Consider the following 19,081-nt stretch of genomic DNA (forward strand, 5'->3'; position numbering starts at 1 on the left):
TAGAAAAGCACTGCTTCGGGCTTGGGGATATGTTTTCTTAGGGACAGGGTTGCAACTTGGGTCGGGTTAGGTTGGGATTTTGGCACCTTTAATAAATGGCCCTTAGATCCCAAACCTAGCCCACCCAAATTGCAACCCTGGCCTTGGTATTTGGGCCAGAATAGTCCGTAAGCCAATTAAAATATACAGTCCATCCTCAACCATCACACATTCTGACATTCATACCAATCTCTCCCTCTCTCTCTCATATCACACACACATACACACACGCACACTATTGGCCCACCAGCTTAACATGGAAAAGCTAGTCAACTCCAGAAACTTGTTTGGTCCCCCTGTTCTTTTCTGGTGCAGAAATACTGAATTTTGCATATATGAAATTCGGAGCCTCGTGACATTCATTGACCATTGAAAAACAAAAGGTATACATCTTAGTAAGATAAAAGTCCAAGTGCCAATTCTTGTGTGATATTCCATTTGGAAGCACATGGAAGATTCGTTTGAAAAGATCAAGATTACTGGCTATGCCTCTTGAATGACAGTTTCAAATAAGTGTACTGCAGCAAGGCCAGCTAGGTCAAAGGTCGCATTGGTGGTATTCTCCCGTTTCCCATGTGGACTTGAGTGAGATGTACCTCCTGAGGGAGTAGATGATACTTGATTCCAAGGTTCTCAAAAATCTTCTTCAATTCAAAAACAAGTTCTGATCTGCGGTTATTCCTTTCACCAAAGTTCTGATAGTTCATGGTGTGCATCACACACACAGACATCTTCATCTTGTTCAGATTCTCAATCTCCTTCACTATCACCGAGTGTTTTGGGCTCCAATACTTTGGCTTGCTCTCTATGTATCTGCATTCATAGGAAAGGTTCTCTCTTAGAAATTCTAGTAAATTAGTCAGAAGCAGTGCATAGTAAAAAACAAACAAAAAGTGCTTTTCTCAGACAATCATGCTTTGATTTCTAAAGGGTTCACATTATGCAATTCTATTAAAAAAAAAAAAAAAACTGGTTAGCTGCAAATGATATTATTTAATGGTGGACCAATAATGTGTGCAACCCACTACAATCCTGTAAGTCTGTATCTAGTAAGAACTGTCATGTCATGCATCCCTCCTCTTGGGCAATCAACTAAAGCCACAAAAAAGAAAACATCAATCAGTTACCTTTCAATTTGAGTGAGAAATCTAGATGGGTTTCTTTTTAATGGTTTGGTGAAGTTTTGGGCCATGACCAATCCAACAGGCTTAAACAGAATGGAATGGCGAAACAGGACTTGTGTAGCTGACCCCATAGCTTTTAGTAGGACATTGAACTTAAAGATCCAAACCAGAGAAATATTTGATAGGTGTTGCTTACACTTGTATGGCCTTCTTAAGAGCAGATACATTCTCAACAGACGTGGAGACATCAATGGTGAAATCGACAGTGTCTGCCATGTCTGGACTCCTGTAGAAATTGCTAATCGGCTTTGTGAGAAGAACAGAGTTGGGGTAGTAAATCTTCTCCATGTCGTATCTGAGGAAGACTGTTGTTAAAATATTCATTTCTTCCACAATCATCTACAAAATGGGGAAAACAAAAACACCCACAATTCTTAAGTATTAGGCCATTGTCTTCAAGAAATCACTAATTATATACCATTTAATTGGTGGGTCATTCTTGGAAGGAATAGATTGAAAATCAGGCATTAGAAATGTATAACACGTATCCTTTTCTCTTCTTTATATTCAAGGAATGCCCAACCAATTGAAACTCTTACCTGAACACCATCAATTACACAACGATCACCCACGTCGAAGGGGTGCATCACAAAAACAAAGATAATTGACTCAAACATAGTCTTGCAGGTATTCTGGAACATGAAACCCACAAGTAGAAGCTGGGATGTGAATACAAATATGACTTTCGTTGTAGCCAGTCCCATCACCAATAGGGATTCCACAATTATGATCACAATTACGACTGCACTTGCTAGCTTGTGAAGCTGCTGCACTGCTGTCTTTGTATCGTTCAGTGAATGTGCCAGAGCCTTCCGCTCAATGTAAGCTCGTACCTGGATATATATAAATAGTGGAACTCAATTGCTTAGTTAAGATTTTTATGTTAAAAATTGATAATTCAAACTAATCTGAGTCCTTAAGTTCTGTTAACAGCTTTTATTTTTCCTATCTATAGTACCGTAGGGGTACTATTGTACTTTTACTTTTTTTGTATTTTAGTTGCTGTTGCCCTAGTATATATATTAAAAAAGCTGGCACCGCCAGCAGTATCTTTTGCTCTCGGTTCTCTTCTTCCATTCTTCTCTCCTACATAACATGGTATCAGAATGGGACTATCAGATCTGAAAGGAGAAGTCGAGTGAACAGTTTTTTTTCCTCTTCTTCACACCAGATTTCCAGATCTGCTGCCCTCATCTGCTGTTTGGCTGATTGAAGATCTCACACATTGAAGTAACTTCTCTCTCTCTCTCTCTTTCTCTCTCTCTTACCTTTTTTTTCTGGTCGTGTGTCAGGGCAGAACCTGTACTAGGTCTGCCGATTGGATGTGAGGTGATCAACCTCTTTCTTTCCTTTCTTGTGGGGTCGACTGATCCCTGTGAAATTGTAGGTCGTGAGGACCTTTTGTGTGTTGCAACAGCAGCTTTTATGGTGAACTGAGGGTCAGAAAGTGACCAGTACCTCTTGTGTGCTGCAACAGCAGCTTTTATGGTGAATTGAAGGTCAGAAAGTGACCAGTACTTGCTATAACAGCAGCCCTGTTGATGCATAGGTCAAGAGATGACCTATATGCACTGTGGCAACACTTGTGTTGAGTTTGTAAGTCAAGGGATGACTTTTTAGCGCTGTAACAACACCTGTGTTACCCCATTTAAGAGTTGTTTTTGAATCTGAAATCATGAGTGGTGAAGATTCTGCTACATCTAGTGTTTCCTCAATGCCAAATGGAATGAGTGGGGGTGTGGACCTATCCTTTCCCATGGCTGTTATTCCTCTTGATGGTTTAAATTATTTAGAGTGGTCAAGAGGGATCAAGCTATACATCACTGCAAGGGGAAAGATAGGCTATATTAATGGGAGAATCAAAGAACCACATTCTGGGAGTGCTGAATATGACAGATGGAACCAGGAAAACAGCATGGTCATGTCTTGGCTTTTAGTTTCTATGCAACCTCAAATAAGAAGGAATTTCATGTGGGCTGAAACGACAAATGAGATATGGGAACAAGCAAAATCAACATATTCGGAATTGCGACACAATGCAAAAACCTACTAGCTACAGGCAGAATCATCTACTTGTAAACGGGGGGAGAGGTGTCTATCTGTGTACTACTCAGACTTGACCTCTGTTTGGAAGGAGTTAGATCATTTTTTTTTATCAATGAATATTCAGATTAATTAAATCAAAGTCAAAGATAGTACAACTTAGGGAGAGGCACGAGATGCTACCTCCCCTTTAAAGGGGGAGATGGAAGAAACCATCAATCTTTAGATAAAGAACATAACAAAGGAAAAAGAAAATTACAATGAAGCCCAATACAATGAAACCCGAGTAGCCCCTTGTTTAGCAAGATAATTAGCCAAGGCATTAGCCGATCTACCCAGCCACTGAACTCTAACTGTCATACCCCTCAATAGCCATTTAACCTTTTTTAAAATATCCTTAAAGTTCCAAGTGACAATACTGGGGTCAGCCAACCATCCTATTACCACCTTGGAGTCTCCTTCAATTATTAAGTTTTGCACTCTGAGTTGATAGGCGATCTGTACCCCTTGTGCCGTAGCTAGGAGTTCAGCCCTCATAGAGTCTCCTATTCCCACCGGTCTCGAAAAAAAGGCAATAATGTTGCTTTTTCTCATCTCTCAATACACCACCAACCCTAGACGGTCTTGAGATACCCTGACTACTTCCGTTAAAGTTCAGCTTAATAAAACCCTCCATCGGCGGAGCCCAAGTTACTTGGACTCTAGGCTTCATAGAGGAAGTGAGGGCAACTGCAAACCAATTCCTCATTAAATCCTCAAAGGAATAATCTTCAAAGAGCTTTAAGGATTTCAGCCACAAAATAGTCTTTGTAACAATACACTCTTTGACCTCAATAGTGCTTCTTTCCTTCTCCTGAAAAATTATGGAATTTCTCTCTTCCCAAATAGTCCAAAGGAGAGCTGCTCTTATACACTTCAACAATGACTCTCCCTCTTCTTGTGGTCCACACAAAGGTAGAAGGGGAAAACAACAGATTTACCTCAACTGGCAAGTTCCACCTACACTCAAACAAATCAAATACCCAATTCCAAATGGCTGTAGCAAAAGGACAAGAAATCAATAAGAGTAGCAATCCTCATTCAGTGCTTTGCACAAAATACACCAGTTAGGAGATAAACACAAAAAAGGTCTTTTATTCTGCAGGTTATCCATCGTATTGATTTTACCCAAGTAAACTTCCCAACAAAATACAACAATTTTTGGGGGAATAGACCTAGACCAAACTTCCTTAACTGGGAAAGCCCGAGGAGAAGAACTAGAGCAGAGGGAATTAAAAGAAGCACAAGTAAACAACCCCTTCGGAGTCAAAGTCCAAATCCTGCTATCAGGATTTAGTGGGTCCAGGCAAGCAAAATCAAGTAACAAAAGGAGCTCGGAAACTGATAAGGATTCCTCATCCCTCAACCCTCTACGGAATCCAAGGTCCCAATTTGTTGACAAAGGGGTATACGGGGGCAAAATAAAGGAAGACAAGTTATTTTTTATAAAGGGAAATAGAGAAGAGAGAAGGGAATAGATACTTAAGGGGCAAATTTCCCATCCAAGTGTCTTCCTAGAAAAGAATATGAGTCCCAGAGCAAGCATCATACCTTACAAAGCGTAGGAACTGTGGGAGGATGCCATGAATTGCCTTCCAAGGTGTTGCAAGAGTTGCCCGTCTGGATACCCCTGCATCCCAACCATTTTTCGGAATAGCCATGGATATTTGCCACCACTTCATGCCATAACCTCTCCCTCTCTAAAGGCCACCTCCACAACCACTTACCTAGAAGGGCTATATTCTTGAAAGTGATATTCCCTATTCCTAATCCTCATTCCTCCTTACTTCGACTAACTATCTCCCATCTAACCAAATGATCCATCTTCTCTTGCCCCGGTTCCCACAAGAAGTCCCTCATCATTTTCTCTAACCTCTTAGCTTCCCTAGCAGGAATCTTAAAGACAGATAAAAAGTAGACCGATAGATTAGCAAGTGTGGATTTGATCAAAGTCACTCTACCCCCACAGAGATATAATTCTTTTTTCAAGTTTGCCAACTTTTTACCAAACTTTTCCACAACAGGGATTCAAAAGCGGCTTCCCTTTAGGTTACCTCCTAAGGAAAGACCTAGATAAGTTAAGGGCCAGGAAGAGGTGGAGCACTCTAAGCAACCTACAATAGCCTCTATTTCTTGAGCATCCATATTGACTCCCACCACAACTTTTTTCAAAGTTGATTTTTAGATTTGAGGCATTAAAAAAAATTAATTAAATTCTTAAGGTTCCCAACCTTCCTCAAATCGCTTCCTTCACAAAAGATTATAGTATCATCTGCAAACTGAAGGTGAGTCACAGGCATACTATTTCTTCCTATTCTCCAACCACTCACAACCTCCTCCCTGTCTGCTTTTGGTATCAATCTACTTAACACATCAGCAACAAGAGTGAATAAAAAGGGGGAGAGTGGATCACCTTGTCTTAGGCCTCTACAAGCTGGGAAGAAATCCTTAACTACTCCATTGACAAGGATAGAATAATGGCAAGAAGTGAGACAACCCTTGATCCACTTACACCATCTTTCCCCAAATCTACACTTACTTAGCACCTCTAAGAGGAAGCTCCAATCCACCATATCGTAGGCTTTTTTAAGATCCAATTTGCAAACAAAGCCCTTCTTACCTGACCTCTTCATCTCCTACACACATTCATTAGCTATCAAAGTCTGATCTACTATTTGTCTATCTTGTACAAACGCACATTGAACTTGACTAATTAGAGAAGGAAGTACCACTTTAATCCTCAAGGATAAGACCTTAACCAAAATTTTGTAAACACTAGTCAAACAAACTGATTGGTCTGAAGTCCTTAGGATGTTTAGTGATAGCCTTCTTGGGAACAAGAGCTACAAAAGTAGCATTGACTCCAGGGCTAACAACATGATTATCCTCAAACTCCCTGAATACCTCAAATAAATCATTTTTAACTATGTCCCAACAATCTTGATAAAAGGCCATCATGAATCCATCTGGCCCAGGAGCCTTAGATCTATCCATTAGGAAAATTGCTTGTCTGATCTCCTCCTCCTCAAAATTTCTTTCTAGCCATCCCCTCTCCCTCTCAGAAAGACATAGCCAATCTAGACCATCCACTTCCACCCTACAATCAAGAGGTCTTCTCAGAATTGACTTAAAATGAACTACAAAGCATCTGCCTATCTCTTCTTGAGAGGAGATTTCCTCTCCATCAATCTCAATTTGTCCTACAAAATTTTTCCTCCTCCTCCCATTGGCCATCACATGAAAAAAACTTGTGTTCCCATCTCCTTCCTTGATCCATTTAAACCTTGATTTTAATCTCTTCTCGCAGCAGGACCTCTTCTAATTCATTCTTTAAATTCCACCTCAACTCCCGTTCTTGTGCATTCATAGTCCTTTGGGATTCCTTTTTGTCAAATTCTTCAATCTGAATCAACAAGGAAGATTTTAAATCCTCTAACCTCCCAAATTGGTCCCTGTTCCAGGCTTTCAATTTTGTCCTCTAGTTCCTTAGTTTTCTATGAAAACTAACTCCTTTCCACTTCACCCCCCTTAGCTCTTCACTCCACCAGCTCTCAATATTTTTTACAAAGTCTGTGTGAGTCAACCACATTCTCAAAACTAAAGGGTCTAAGTCCAGATTCTAAAGGTTCCTCTCCTAATTAAGGAAGGATTTAGATCATTATCAGAGTGTGGATTAGAAGTGTGATGAAGATGCAAAACTATACAAAAAACTTGTCTCCCAATAGAGAGCATTTGCTTTCTTACATGTTTGAACCCTACATATGAATCTATCAGAGTCCAGATCCTAGGTAGCAAGGATCTTCCATAAGTTCAAGAAGTTTATGCTCTTGTACAATCAGAAGAAAGCAGAAAGAATTTGATGAAAGTTCTAAGAAGGGGGATCTTCAGAAAAAGATGGATGACAAGGACAAATTGTGGTGTACTCATCGCCAGAAACCCCGACACACCCGAGACACATGCTGGAATTTTCATAGGAAGCCGAAATGGGCTCAAGATCTGAATAAGAAGCAAGGTTCAGATGTGAATAAAAAGTCAAGACAACAAGGTACAAGAAAACACTATGAAAAACATGGCTACTAGGGGAATCAGCCCCCCATTCATACTGTGACTCAGACACATTCATTTGGATCTGACCCAAGGGAGGATATTACAAATTCTTTTCGTGACCATTTATAGCTCTATGGTGGAGTAATTCATCAGATGGATGATCCTCCCTCAACTTCATTTGCATTTACATCAGGTAACTTTGCCACAACTTTCCATGTTGCTTCTTATAACCCTGACACTCCCTGGATCATTGATTCTGGAGCGTCAAAACACATGACTGGTACATCCTCTTACTTTCAAACCTATCAACTTCTTTCTAGAAGAGACAAGGTGAGACTAGCTGATGGATCATACACTACCATAACTGGTCAATGAACCATTTCTCTCCCTCTCGACCTTACCTTCTCTGATGTTTTACATGTTTCGAAATTTCCCATTAATTTGTTCTCTGTTAGTAGTATTATTAATTCATTAAACTGCTCAGTGACCTTTTTCCCTTCTTATTGTGTGATGCAGGATCTAGCCTCAGAGAGGACGATTGGTAGAGGATGTATGGTTGATGGACTTTACATGCTGGAGAATAAGGCTGGTCTTCAAGTCATAGAGTCTAAGAGTCAGTCCTGTAAGAGTCAAGTTTATTTATGGCATTGTTGTCTTGGTCATTTATCTTTTGAGTATTTGAAAGTGGTGTTTCCAGAAATGTTTAAGTCAGTGTCCGTTTCAGATTTCTCTTGTCAGACTTGTCAATTAAGTAAGCAATGTAGAACTCATTTTCTTTCAAAAAATAATAAATATGAATTTCCTTATCACATTGTTCATTTTGATGTGTGGGGCCCTGTTACTAACGTTCTGAGAGTGACTACAAGTATTTTATTACCATTATCGATGATTATTCTAGATATACATGGGTATATCCCATGTGGACTAGGGATGAAGTACCAAAAATTATACAAGATTTTCAACGGATGGTCTTCACCCAATTTCAAACTGAAATCCAAAATTTTCAATCAGATAATGCCAAAGAGTATTTTCATAGTGATCTCACGGAATTTTTTGCTTCATGTGGTTCACTTCATCGTAACTCTTGTGCCCTAACACCACAACAGAATGGTGTTGCTGAAAGAAAGAACCGACATCTCCTTGAAATGGCCCGGGGTTTACTACTCCATATGAATGTCCCAAAACGCTTTTTGGCTTTAGGTTGTCCTTTGTGCTACCTACCTCATCAACCATATGCCCTCTCGTTGGTTAGAGTGCAAAGCCCCACATCAACTTCTCTTCCCTAAGGCCCGACCCCTCTTATTTCCATTCTCCTCGTGTGTTTTGTTGTCGTTGCTTTTTCCAAAATCTGTCATCCACTCGTGGAAAATTGGATCATTGTGCTATTCCTTGCATATTCCTGGGGTACTCCTTCACTCAGAAGGGATACCGTTGTTTCGATCCTGTTTCTCGAAAACTCTATGTTTCCATGATGTCTCTTTCTTTGAGAGAGCCTTTTTTCCCTGTTTATCCTCGGGGGGAGAGTAGGAATGAGGAGACACTGGTTCAACTCCCTCCTCATCCTAATCCTCCTCCTTTTTGTGTCTTTGTCCACCACCACAAAGGCTAACCAAATTCAAGAACTGTGGAGAATCCAGAAGCTATACCTCCAATGCCATTAAACTCTTCAGGGGCGGATCATACTCACTCAGGTATCTTGGTTTCCATTGATGTCCCTGACCCCATTGCAATTGATACCTTTGTTGCTAATGACCTTGACCTTCCTATTGCTCACAGGAAAGGTGTTAGATCGTGCACCACTAAACACCCCATTTCCCACTTTGTTTCCTATGAAAACATTTCAGCCTCTTTTCGAGCCTTTCTCACATCCATTGACAGTGTCCCTATCCCTAAGAATGTGGTAGAAGCTCTTCAATACTTGAATGGGCAGATGCTATGAAGAAAGAAATTAATGCCCTTCATAAAAATGGCACATGGGAACTTGTAGATCTTCCTAAGGGAAAGGATCCAGTTGGATGTAAATGGGTGTTCATAGTCAAACATAGGAGTGATGGCACGATGGAGAGGTATAAAGCTCGTTTAGTGGCAAAGGGGTTTACACAAGTGTATGGAGTTGATTATGTAGAGACTTTTGCACTCGTTGCCAAGATGAACTCCATTAGAGTTCTATTCTTTCTTGATTGGGATCTACATCAGCTTGATATCAAGAATGCATTCTTGAATGGTGACCTTGAAGAGGAAGTTTACATGATACAACCCCTTGGTTTTCAGGCTCAAGGCAATGAACAAAAGGTGTGCAGGTTGAAGAAGTATTTGTACGGGCTAAAACAATCACCAAGAGCCTGGTTTAACAGATTCCATGCAACGGTTCAGCAGAAAGGATACAAGCAATGTCAATTTGATCACACATTGTTTGTGAAAAGAGGAGAAGGTAAAATTGATGCTTTGATAGTATATGTTGATGATATAATTATCACTGGCAACTGGAAGGATGAAATCCAAAAGTTGAAGAGTTTTTTTGCCACACAGTTTGAAGTAAAGGATCTAGGTTCTCTAAGATACTTCCTAGGAATTGAAGTTGCCCACTCAAAAAAGGGTATCTTAATTTCCCAAAGGAAATATGTCCTAGATTTACTCCAGGATACAGGAAAAATGGGAGTGAAGCCAGTTGATTCCCCTTTTGATCCTAACCATAAATTAGGTGATAGCCAAGGTGAACCTATCAAGGATGTGAAACAGTTTCAGAGACTTATAGGGAGATCGTTATATCTTTCTATGACCTGCCTAGACATTGCTTATGTAGTTGGTGTCCTTAGCCAGTTCATGCATGCCCCTATGACCACTCATCTTGAAGCAGCAGAAAGAATTCGATACCTTAAAAGGTTTCCAGGTGCTAGCTTGTTGTTTCAAAGGCATAGACATTTAAAAGTTGAAGTGTATATTGATGCAGATTGGTCAGGATCCCTAAATGACTGAAAGTCAACTAGTGGCTGTTGTACCTTCATAGGAGGAAATCTAGTTACCTAGAGAAGCAAAAAGCAAAGTGTGATAGCTAGATCCAGTGCTGAAACTGAATATCGAACAATGGCTCATGGAGTGGCTAAAATTATGTGGATAAAGAATCTATTGAGTGAGTTGGGTTTTCCAGTGGACAGACCTATGACCCTATTATGTGATAACAAAGCAGCCATAAATATTGCTACTAACCCTATGCTACATCATAGAAGTAAACACATCCAAGACGACAAGCATTTTATCAGAGAGAAGGTTATCACAGGGGAAGTGTGTACTCCCTATGTCAGCTCTGAGGATCAACTTGTAGACATCTTTACAAAATGACTACACCACTCACGACATAATGATTTATGTGACAAGTTGGGCATGATTAACATCTATGTCCCAACTTGAGGGGGAGTGTTAACAACTGTTATTTTTCCTATGTATAGTACCATAGGGGTACTATTGTACTTTTACTCTTTTTTTATTTTAGTTGTTGTCGCCCTAGTATATATATTAAAAAAGCTGGCGCCGCCAACAATATCTTTTGCTCTCAGTTCTCTCTCTCTCACTTTTCTCTCTTCTTCCATTCTTCTCTCCTGCATAACAAGTTCTAATTCTTATAGCTTCCTGCTATGACCAATCCATCATTATGGAACCCAGCCAGCAACCCACACCACTTGAATGGGCCAAAAATAGTAATATTGATACAAATAAAACGAAACTGACAATTAGAAGGCCTACTTTTCTTGGCCATAAATCACAAGTTTCTCATTGACCCCAAGTATGGAAGTTCCATCAATCTTATGGTTGAGAAGGCTTAATCAATATGAATTTGGTGGCAAAAATGATCCTCATTGATCAATTGTTCAAAGTGATGCCTAGTATGGTTCAGAAATAGCGGCAATGAATCAAATTTTCATCATTTTCACTGCTAACATGAAAATTAGGCATAACTCTAATTAGTAACTTTTATTATTATAGATAAGGACATCTTTTATACTGACAAAAAAGTATATCTTTTTTCATTTGCACTGGTAATTTGCCTTTTTTTTTGGCAAAAAATGGATCTACCTGAAATCAATTTCTTGAACCTAATTGAGCATAAAAGACACTAATTTCTGGTTATGGGTAAAATGAGCATAGTAAAGAAGAGGATGTTGTGATGGACGATTAAGAAGAATAAAAAGGATAGAATGATATTAATGCATTTATGAGAATTTAGGAGTAGCTTTAAGAGCTGATAAAATGAAGTATATTAAGATGGTTTGTGCAGCATAGAAGAACACTTTTTGTACTAGTTAGGAGTTATCTGAAGGTCAAAAGGACAAGCCTAACAGATTAGAAGATCACTCTCCACATCAAAGAAACCAAAAATAAGCCTGACACCCTAAACACATCTACATGGGGAGAAAAAGGTTTAACACATGAACCCATGTCAAAGCACAGGAGTTGTAAAACATACCATGAAAGCAAAAATCAAGACCCTTGATCCATGTCAGGTTATGTTCCTTAGGATTTACATATTCAAATAACGTGATGTTTTCTTATTAAACTGAAGCTTATGAAACATGTAGTGATCCAATGGAGTACAAAGAAAAATTAGTGTATGCCCATGAACCAAATTGTGACCTGGGTGACCAGGGTTCAAATCTTCAAAACAGCCTCTCTGTTAATTTGCAGGGGTAAGGCTGCGAACATCAGTCCCTCCCCAAACCCCGCATTGGCAGGAGCCTCATACAAGGTTTTGCACTCTACGCATTTGTATTTATGATCTTTCCAAACTGAGCCTAATTTTCAAATGATTCTGAGAGTTGCCAAATCTGGGAGCTTCGTACACATACACGCGGGTAAGACTTGTACACAAGAGATGGACACCACTTACAACCCAAAAGCCTAAGCTATTGAATTATGGGCCACTCTTGTATACAAGTCTTTTGCACTTCTTGTGTCTTTCCAATGTGGGACACTCTTTCATTCCTCATTCCATACACCTACTCAATTCTATGAATATAGGAAATATGCAAGTACTAGGTGGCAGCCTTATGCCTTAAGGCTGTGTTTGACAGAAAATATGAGAGAAATAGAAGTTCTTAATGGATTTTACTCTCAGTAAAAGTGGACCTTGAGTTGTAACAACGGTTTTCAAACTGTTGGAACAATTTTTAAAACACTGGTACCATGGTTGTTTCTTTTCTTTTCTTTTTGGAGGTAGTTGCTAAACCTGATGGCCTCAGATTACTACTGTTATTATTGTTGTTACTTGGAAACAGCCTCTCTATATGTGCAGGGGTAAGGCTGTGTACATTGGTGGGAGCCTCATGCACTGAGTATTTGATAGTTGATATGATATGGCAGAAAAGAGAATTGTATAGCTTACCACCCAGTTTCTGAAGGCAGACTTTCTAATCTGTCCAGTCTCGAGGGCTCCTTCAAAAAGAGGGAATATGGTATGAATTTCTTCCCTCGTTAGAAATCTCATAAGATCCCCCTCTTCAATATACCTGCAATAACAATATATAAAATTGCATTTTTGGTAAATATACGAAAGAAAAATGCAAATTTAGTCCAGTAAGGATATGGATACTGTGTACACCAAGTCCATTTTCTATGTCTGCATCTACAATTAGGTGTGGAATTTCTGGCCAATGGGCTGATCTTGGCCAAGGTATTGTGTGTGTGTGTCTAGTCCGACCATGATTTAAGAGAGAAAAAAAAGGAGTAAATACTAAACACTAATGCTGAAAATTAATCTTTAACACATCTGAATTACTATGAATTAAAGAAATTGGTTTTCAACACTTGAACATAATTAGTGAAGAACAAAAACTTATAAAGGTTCTAATTGGTCTAAGCTGGAAGCTAAGCTAAACGGTCCAACTAGCTGACCCAGTCACAATCTGATGAAATGACCAAATTCACCGCCAACATCTTAGAATATTCTAATGAACAAGAGTTCAAAACAATGACAATATAATATAATAATAAAAATAAACAAACCACAGAGCACAGATTTTGAGTGTGACCCTCCAACCTTCTGGCCCCAAGACCCGATACTTAAATAAGAAAATAACATAGAACGCTTAGATGAGGATGAGAGAGACCCTTTTGAGTTGAAAGCTTTAGCTGTTCAACGTGCTGTGTAACCAATCATAAGATTCAACCTCAGTATTAAATATATGGGGCTGCATTTTTTATAATGGAGCCCATGAATTTATTTCTGACATAGAATCTCATCATTGATTTTACGAGTTCGGATGTAAGTAGGCATGTTAGGTAAGCACAATGAGTGAGCATGTAATAACTGTGTGATATATGTTCCGGTTAATATGCCTTTCATCCAAACGCTTTTGTTTTGTTAGACAGAAATTATCCATTATTTTATTATCTTTGTTAAAATAATTAAAAATAAAAAACAATGAAAAAGAAAAACGTAAATGAGCCCCAATTTGCAACACGTTTAGGTTTTCCTTTTTCATTGTTTTTATTTTTAATTATTTTGACAAAGATAACAAAATAATGGATAAATTGTCTAACAGAACAAAAACGTTTGGATGAGAGGCACATTAACTGGGACATGTGTCACATAGCTATTACGTGCTCGCTCATTGTGCTTACCTAACGTGCCTATTACATGTGGACCCTAATTCTACAACCCGCTGAACCTAATCCCAATTCCTTTTGGGCTTAATATGTTTGCCCACACCAATACTTGACTCAATACCATGCCAATGCTGAACACCCTCGTCTCTCATGTTGCTATATTATTTGTTTGGCATTGATGCCGTTGTTCTAGAAAACGGTGATACATCAGCGCCACATTGGAAAAATCAGTGCTCCAGAAAATGGTAACATGTTTGAAACCGTTTTTCTTTAAAAAATGGTGTTCCAAACCACGCATTGGAAATCAAGAAGGTGTGATATGGGGAAATGCCGAATTGATGTTTTATCAATTTGGAACTCGTTGCTACCAATGGGGATATGATGTGGCAGTGATGTGGACTTCCTATAATGGGTATCAGTGCTGAAAACAGATATGGAGCACTGATATAAAAAAGAAGGTGTTGTTGTTGCCCCAACAAGTGTCCTACCTGGCAGCAACGTTTCCAAACAAAATAAAACACCGTTTTCTTAGAGAGTGGTGCTTCCAACCCACACAACATCGATGCCAAACGCATACTTAATGACAACAAATCACCAATTCCTTATTGGCATTCATATGTGAGCACATGCTTCCTTGCCGATCACGCCATAAGTGATTACTTTTGTATATCTCTAACTCTCAAAGTATATGTTTGGCATCGATGTTGCAGCATGTGTGGATTGGAAGCACCGTATTCTGAGAATGGTGTTTTTTTTTTTTTGTTTGAAAACATTGCTGTCAGGTAAGACGCTTCCTAGAGCAACAATAACACATTCTATTTGATACCAGTGCTCCATATCTGTTTTCAGCACTGATACCCATTATAGGAAGTCCACATCACTGCCACATCATGTCCTCGTTGGCAGCAACAAACTCCAATATGAGAAAACGTTGAATTCGGCATGACTCCAAACTATACCTTCTCAATTTCTAAGGCATGTCTTAAAGCACCGTTTTTTATGGAAAAAACGGTTCCAAACATATTAACGTTTCTTGGAGCACCAATTTTTCCAACGTGACACCACATCAGTGTCACCATTTTCTGGAGCAACGGCATCATGTCAAACAGACGCTTTCATGTACCCCTAAAATCCTCAGGAGGGTATTTCTGTCATTTCAACTGGCACTTGATTCACGTGTTAAGAAGGTTCTTTCTTCCGACTACACGAGGGCCTTTCAGGCTCAGAGCCTCAGTGGCCTCACTGTTGAAACTTCTAGAGACAGAGAGAAGATATACTCAGACACGTATCAGGTATGGGTCGATGCATATACTCTCGGCTATCAGGTGTAACTTTTGTTCAGCCACCTGCTTTAAACAAACATTGCTTAATAGGCTTGAATGATGGGTCCCACCTGATAAAACCAAAAGCCACTGCTAAAAGCCCTTTCAAACGCCGAAAGCCACTGGAAAGCCCACTCCAACACCAATACAGCGACGGAGACGGAGATGGAGATGATCCAATGTTCTGGTTCGACCATCGGTAATAGGCACACTTAGAAGATTCCACATAGCATAGCCAAGTGGGCACCCTGATCATCTGGTCAGGTTACCGTCTCGCCAAGCCTAATGCCTCTCGAGGCACCCTATCGAATCCCCCACTGACCCAGAACTAAAATACATGACTGAACAAAAAATCGAGTTCATGATCCAAATTAAATAACATCTGGACCGTTCAACCCAAATAATAATCACCAACCACTCACTGGCCCGGCCCACCCAAACAGAACCATCGGTCAACCATCGGCAAGATGGCAACACCGGAACTCCGGAGAGAAAACCAAGAACTCGGAACTGGTAACACGAAACTTCATGGTGCGCATTAGCATCGAGCCAAACAATGCGCACCTCCATTTGACTTTTGCATCCAACAAATCACCTGGTGATACTAGGACCACGAGAGGAGAGACCAGATTCGGAAGTCAGTCAACACCATGGAGGCATGGACCACTACTCATTCGTTCAGAACTGAGGCCAATTCGTATATTTGTCTGGTAAACTAAAACCACCGCCACCGGCAACCTGCGGCAGGCACTCGATTCCAAAGACGCGCTGCGCACAGTTTCAAAGTGGCGCAAAGTAACAAAAAATGATTAAAAGAGCACAGGAGGATGATAATTGAAACTTGAGAGTACTACTTACTTAGCTCCTGGTTTAGCGACGTTCTTGAAGACGCGCTGCGCACAGTTCCGAGCCTCCCACTCGCTGGTGATCTCCGACTCGGCGTTGGCGAAGTCGTCGACGGTCCTCGAAATCGTTGACAGACCCGTCGACCGAATGAAGTTCACCAGCCTCTTTATGCTCCAAGGCGAGGTTGTGCTCTCCATGCTTAGCTTCCTCAGCCTCTCCATATCAATCTTCCCCGATCCTAACTTCTTCGACTTGGACATCCTCTTCGCATCCCTTAACCTCGCCGGCAACGACTTGGACGGTTTCAGATTCCGGGCATGCGGCGACTCGCTCTCCACCTCGTCCAGTGGCGGTCCCGAAAGTGCCTCCAGTACGTAGTGGTGGAAGACGCTCTCTTTCATGCGATCAAAGAAGGTAGCCACATGAAATGACGACGCCAACATCTTGACAAGAATGATCTTGACGAGCCACATGATCGCGCCTATGAGTACCGCGAGGAGAGCTCGGGAAACCTTCTTGAGGGTCTTTTTGTCCGTGTGGACTTTTGGGTTTAAGTTGAACATGAGATTCCAAGACAACAGCACCAGGCCTAACCAGACGCAGTTCTGGACACTCTTACGGAGGCCGTAGACGAAGTAGAGGACCTTCTCTCTAAGCATGAAGTTGCGCTCGATGATAAAAACGATAGCACTCACTAACCAACCGGAGACGAGACGGCCGCAGAAGATGACCATGACCGTCAAGCACCATTCCCAAATCTGGAGACCCCAGATCGATTGATTCTTGAGGCGTTTCGAAGTGAGGGAGGTGACCACACAGGCAATGATGATAAAAAACGAACCCCATTCGATTATAGCTCTGCAACTGATTTTCTTCTTTTTCTTCTTCTTGTACTCATCGGGCGCCTCTTCTTCGTTCTTGTCCTTCCCGAAATCGTCTTCGTCGTCGCTGTCGTCAGTGGTTGATGGGGAGTTCTCGTGGAGGTTCAGGGGTTCGAGCAGTTCTGTTTCGGGGGTGGATTTGGGCGCAAATGGATAGTTGTTTTCGACGAAACGAGATTTGGGTTTGGAGAAGTTGAGGCGACGGAGCGGCCGGGTTGTTGTTGGGTTGTTATTATTACAGAGGGGCTTTTCTTTTCCGGGGATAGCTTCGTCGTTAAGTGCTGTTTGGAGAGACTGTTTGGGTTTTGCAGTTTGCTGGTCCATGAGGAGAATCACCTGGTCTCTGGCGGGGTCTTCTTTCTCTGGATTCTGCATCTCTCTGGAACCTAGATTCCTGCTCAGTGAGAGAGAGAAACAGAGAACAGCTGGTTTTCGATCTCCCGATTCGGATCAGTTTATTTATGCATCAGATATTCAAAAAAATAAAAAAAATAAAATGATGAAAGAGAAATATGAAAGCTGGAAAGGAATGGGTCTCGAAAGAAACACAAAAGCTTTATGCATCGATATTCTGCATCTCTCTGTTGATGCCATGTTTTTTCCTTCTTACATTTCAAACGATGGTGTTACTATTCATTGGGTCACATGCGATCGCAGAAGATGCAAACTGTCTCTAGGGTAGGAACGAACCGGTTAAACACTAACCCGTCCCCCCCTGTTCGGGCCGATCACAGATTGTACGAAATGAACCAAGGTCCGTTTGGTTCGTACTTAGAATTGGACCCCAAAGGGGCCCCTATTCCCGCGAAACCAAACGGACACCATTTGCAATCATGCTGTGACTGCTGTCCCAAAATGGTTCAGCCGTTCAGGTGAATAGCTTGGTCCCATCTCCTCAAAAAAAGCTGGTCCCACACACAGTCGTTCACTTGTGACTTGTTTCTGTCAAATATATAGAAGAAAAACTCAAAAAAGAAAAAACAAAAGTGAGTGATTTGGCCTATTTGGGCACACCCATAGACCATAGTACATGTATTAAGACAGATGTATGCTTTATTAAATAGTGTATTTTTTGTTTATAAAAATGGGTACTATGAGCAAAAAATGTTTAGAAGGAGAATATTTTCCTTTTCCATGTGACTAACTCTCCTTTTAAAAAAGATTCAATTTTTTTTTAATTTCTAATAAAAATTAAGTGTACTGATGTAGATTTCAATGCTAAAAAACGAAGGTTGTAAAGTGAATGGACCCCATGTTGAATCAATTCGAGAACTAATTTTTATTCTATTTTCTTTCTTTATTTTTATTTTTATTTTCAAGTGAAACATGCATTAATTAAAATAATAATAACAGTACAAAAGAAATAGAGAAAACTAATAAAACCATAAAATAACAGAGCCACCTGGGTTCATCTTTGGCCCAAACCAGCCAAATCCGACCCAGTAGCCATCTCCAACCAGAAATAGGAGGAGACCCACCCACCACTCTCCACAAGACAAAAAAGCCTTTCCGTGCAATCAAATGAGCAGCCCTATTAGCAATGTTTGTTAACCAAAGAGAAAGCCCAGTGTCTTTTGGAGATCAGCTTCAAAATATATTGGAGATTCCAGTGACAGTCGTTCTCAAAATCACAAAGGTCCCCTCTTTTCCATATTTCTTTTATATTATTTAAAACACCTCTCCACTTTTCTACTTTCTCTTAAATTTACCCTGACTTTTTGATACCTCCACAGACCTTCCTATTAAACATTTTTCAATTAGATTAGATTATAATGATGCCCCATCTTAATTTTCAACTTGATCCTTTGAACAAAAAAAACTGTTTGTAGGCAAATCAAAATATTGGTGGGTTGTAAGGGGTTTTACTATGATATCGGAAAGACATGATATCAGAAAAATTTGTGATCAATCAACCAGTATCATAGTCAACCAATCAGATGGAACTTATCAAAATTTATGGGTGAATTTTGATTGGTTGAAATTCTTCTAGTATCATATCTTTACCGCATAAAAAATTTGTCTAAATCACATTGGAGGTGTAGTAGCTTGATTTTGATTATGACATCAGAAAGAAATGATA

The 19,081-nt window shown here is 40.2% G+C and overlaps 1 protein-coding gene across 2 annotated transcripts; it reads right to left on the reverse strand.

Annotated features, from left to right (window-relative positions):
* Window positions 1-341: 341 nt before the first annotated feature.
* Window positions 342-18,052, reverse strand: LOC148864626 (mechanosensitive ion channel protein 10-like). Of its 2 annotated transcripts, XM_088976922.1 has the most exons (5): window positions 16,133-18,052; window positions 12,730-12,853; window positions 1,763-2,056; window positions 1,360-1,562; window positions 342-852 (listed from the first exon to the last, which is right to left on the reverse strand). In XM_088976922.1, exons 1-5 carry the CDS (start codon window positions 17,374-17,376, stop codon window positions 573-575), a joined length of 2,145 nt encoding a protein of 714 aa, XP_088833048.1. In that variant the 5' UTR covers window positions 17,377-18,052; the 3' UTR covers window positions 342-572. The 2 variants fall into 2 exon arrangements, with proteins under 2 accessions (XP_088833048.1, XP_088833049.1); XM_088976923.1 differs by lacking the exon at window positions 1,763-2,056.
* Between the last annotated feature and the right edge of the window lie 1,029 nt (window positions 18,053-19,081).

Source organism: Nelumbo lutea, chromosome 3 (genome assembly GCF_056320005.1).
Source record: "Nelumbo lutea isolate HS-2025 chromosome 3, American lotus-T2T, whole genome shotgun sequence".
Classification (NCBI taxonomy): domain Eukaryota; kingdom Viridiplantae; phylum Streptophyta; class Magnoliopsida; order Proteales; family Nelumbonaceae; genus Nelumbo; species Nelumbo lutea.

Bases quoted from the DNA above. Each gene is read 5' to 3' on its own strand.
- LOC148864626 (XM_088976922.1), bottom strand. From the start codon at position 17,376: ATGCAGAATCCAGAGAAAGAAGACCCCGCCAGAGACCAGGTGATTCTC. The intron at 2,057-12,729 runs GTAAGCTATACA...ATATATATCCAG, and splicing joins CTGCCTTCAGAAACTGGGTG to GTACGAGCTTACATTGAGCG. The intron at 853-1,359 runs GTAAGCAACACC...CTATGAATGCAG, and splicing joins CTTAAGAAGGCCATACAAGT to ATACATAGAGAGCAAGCCAA.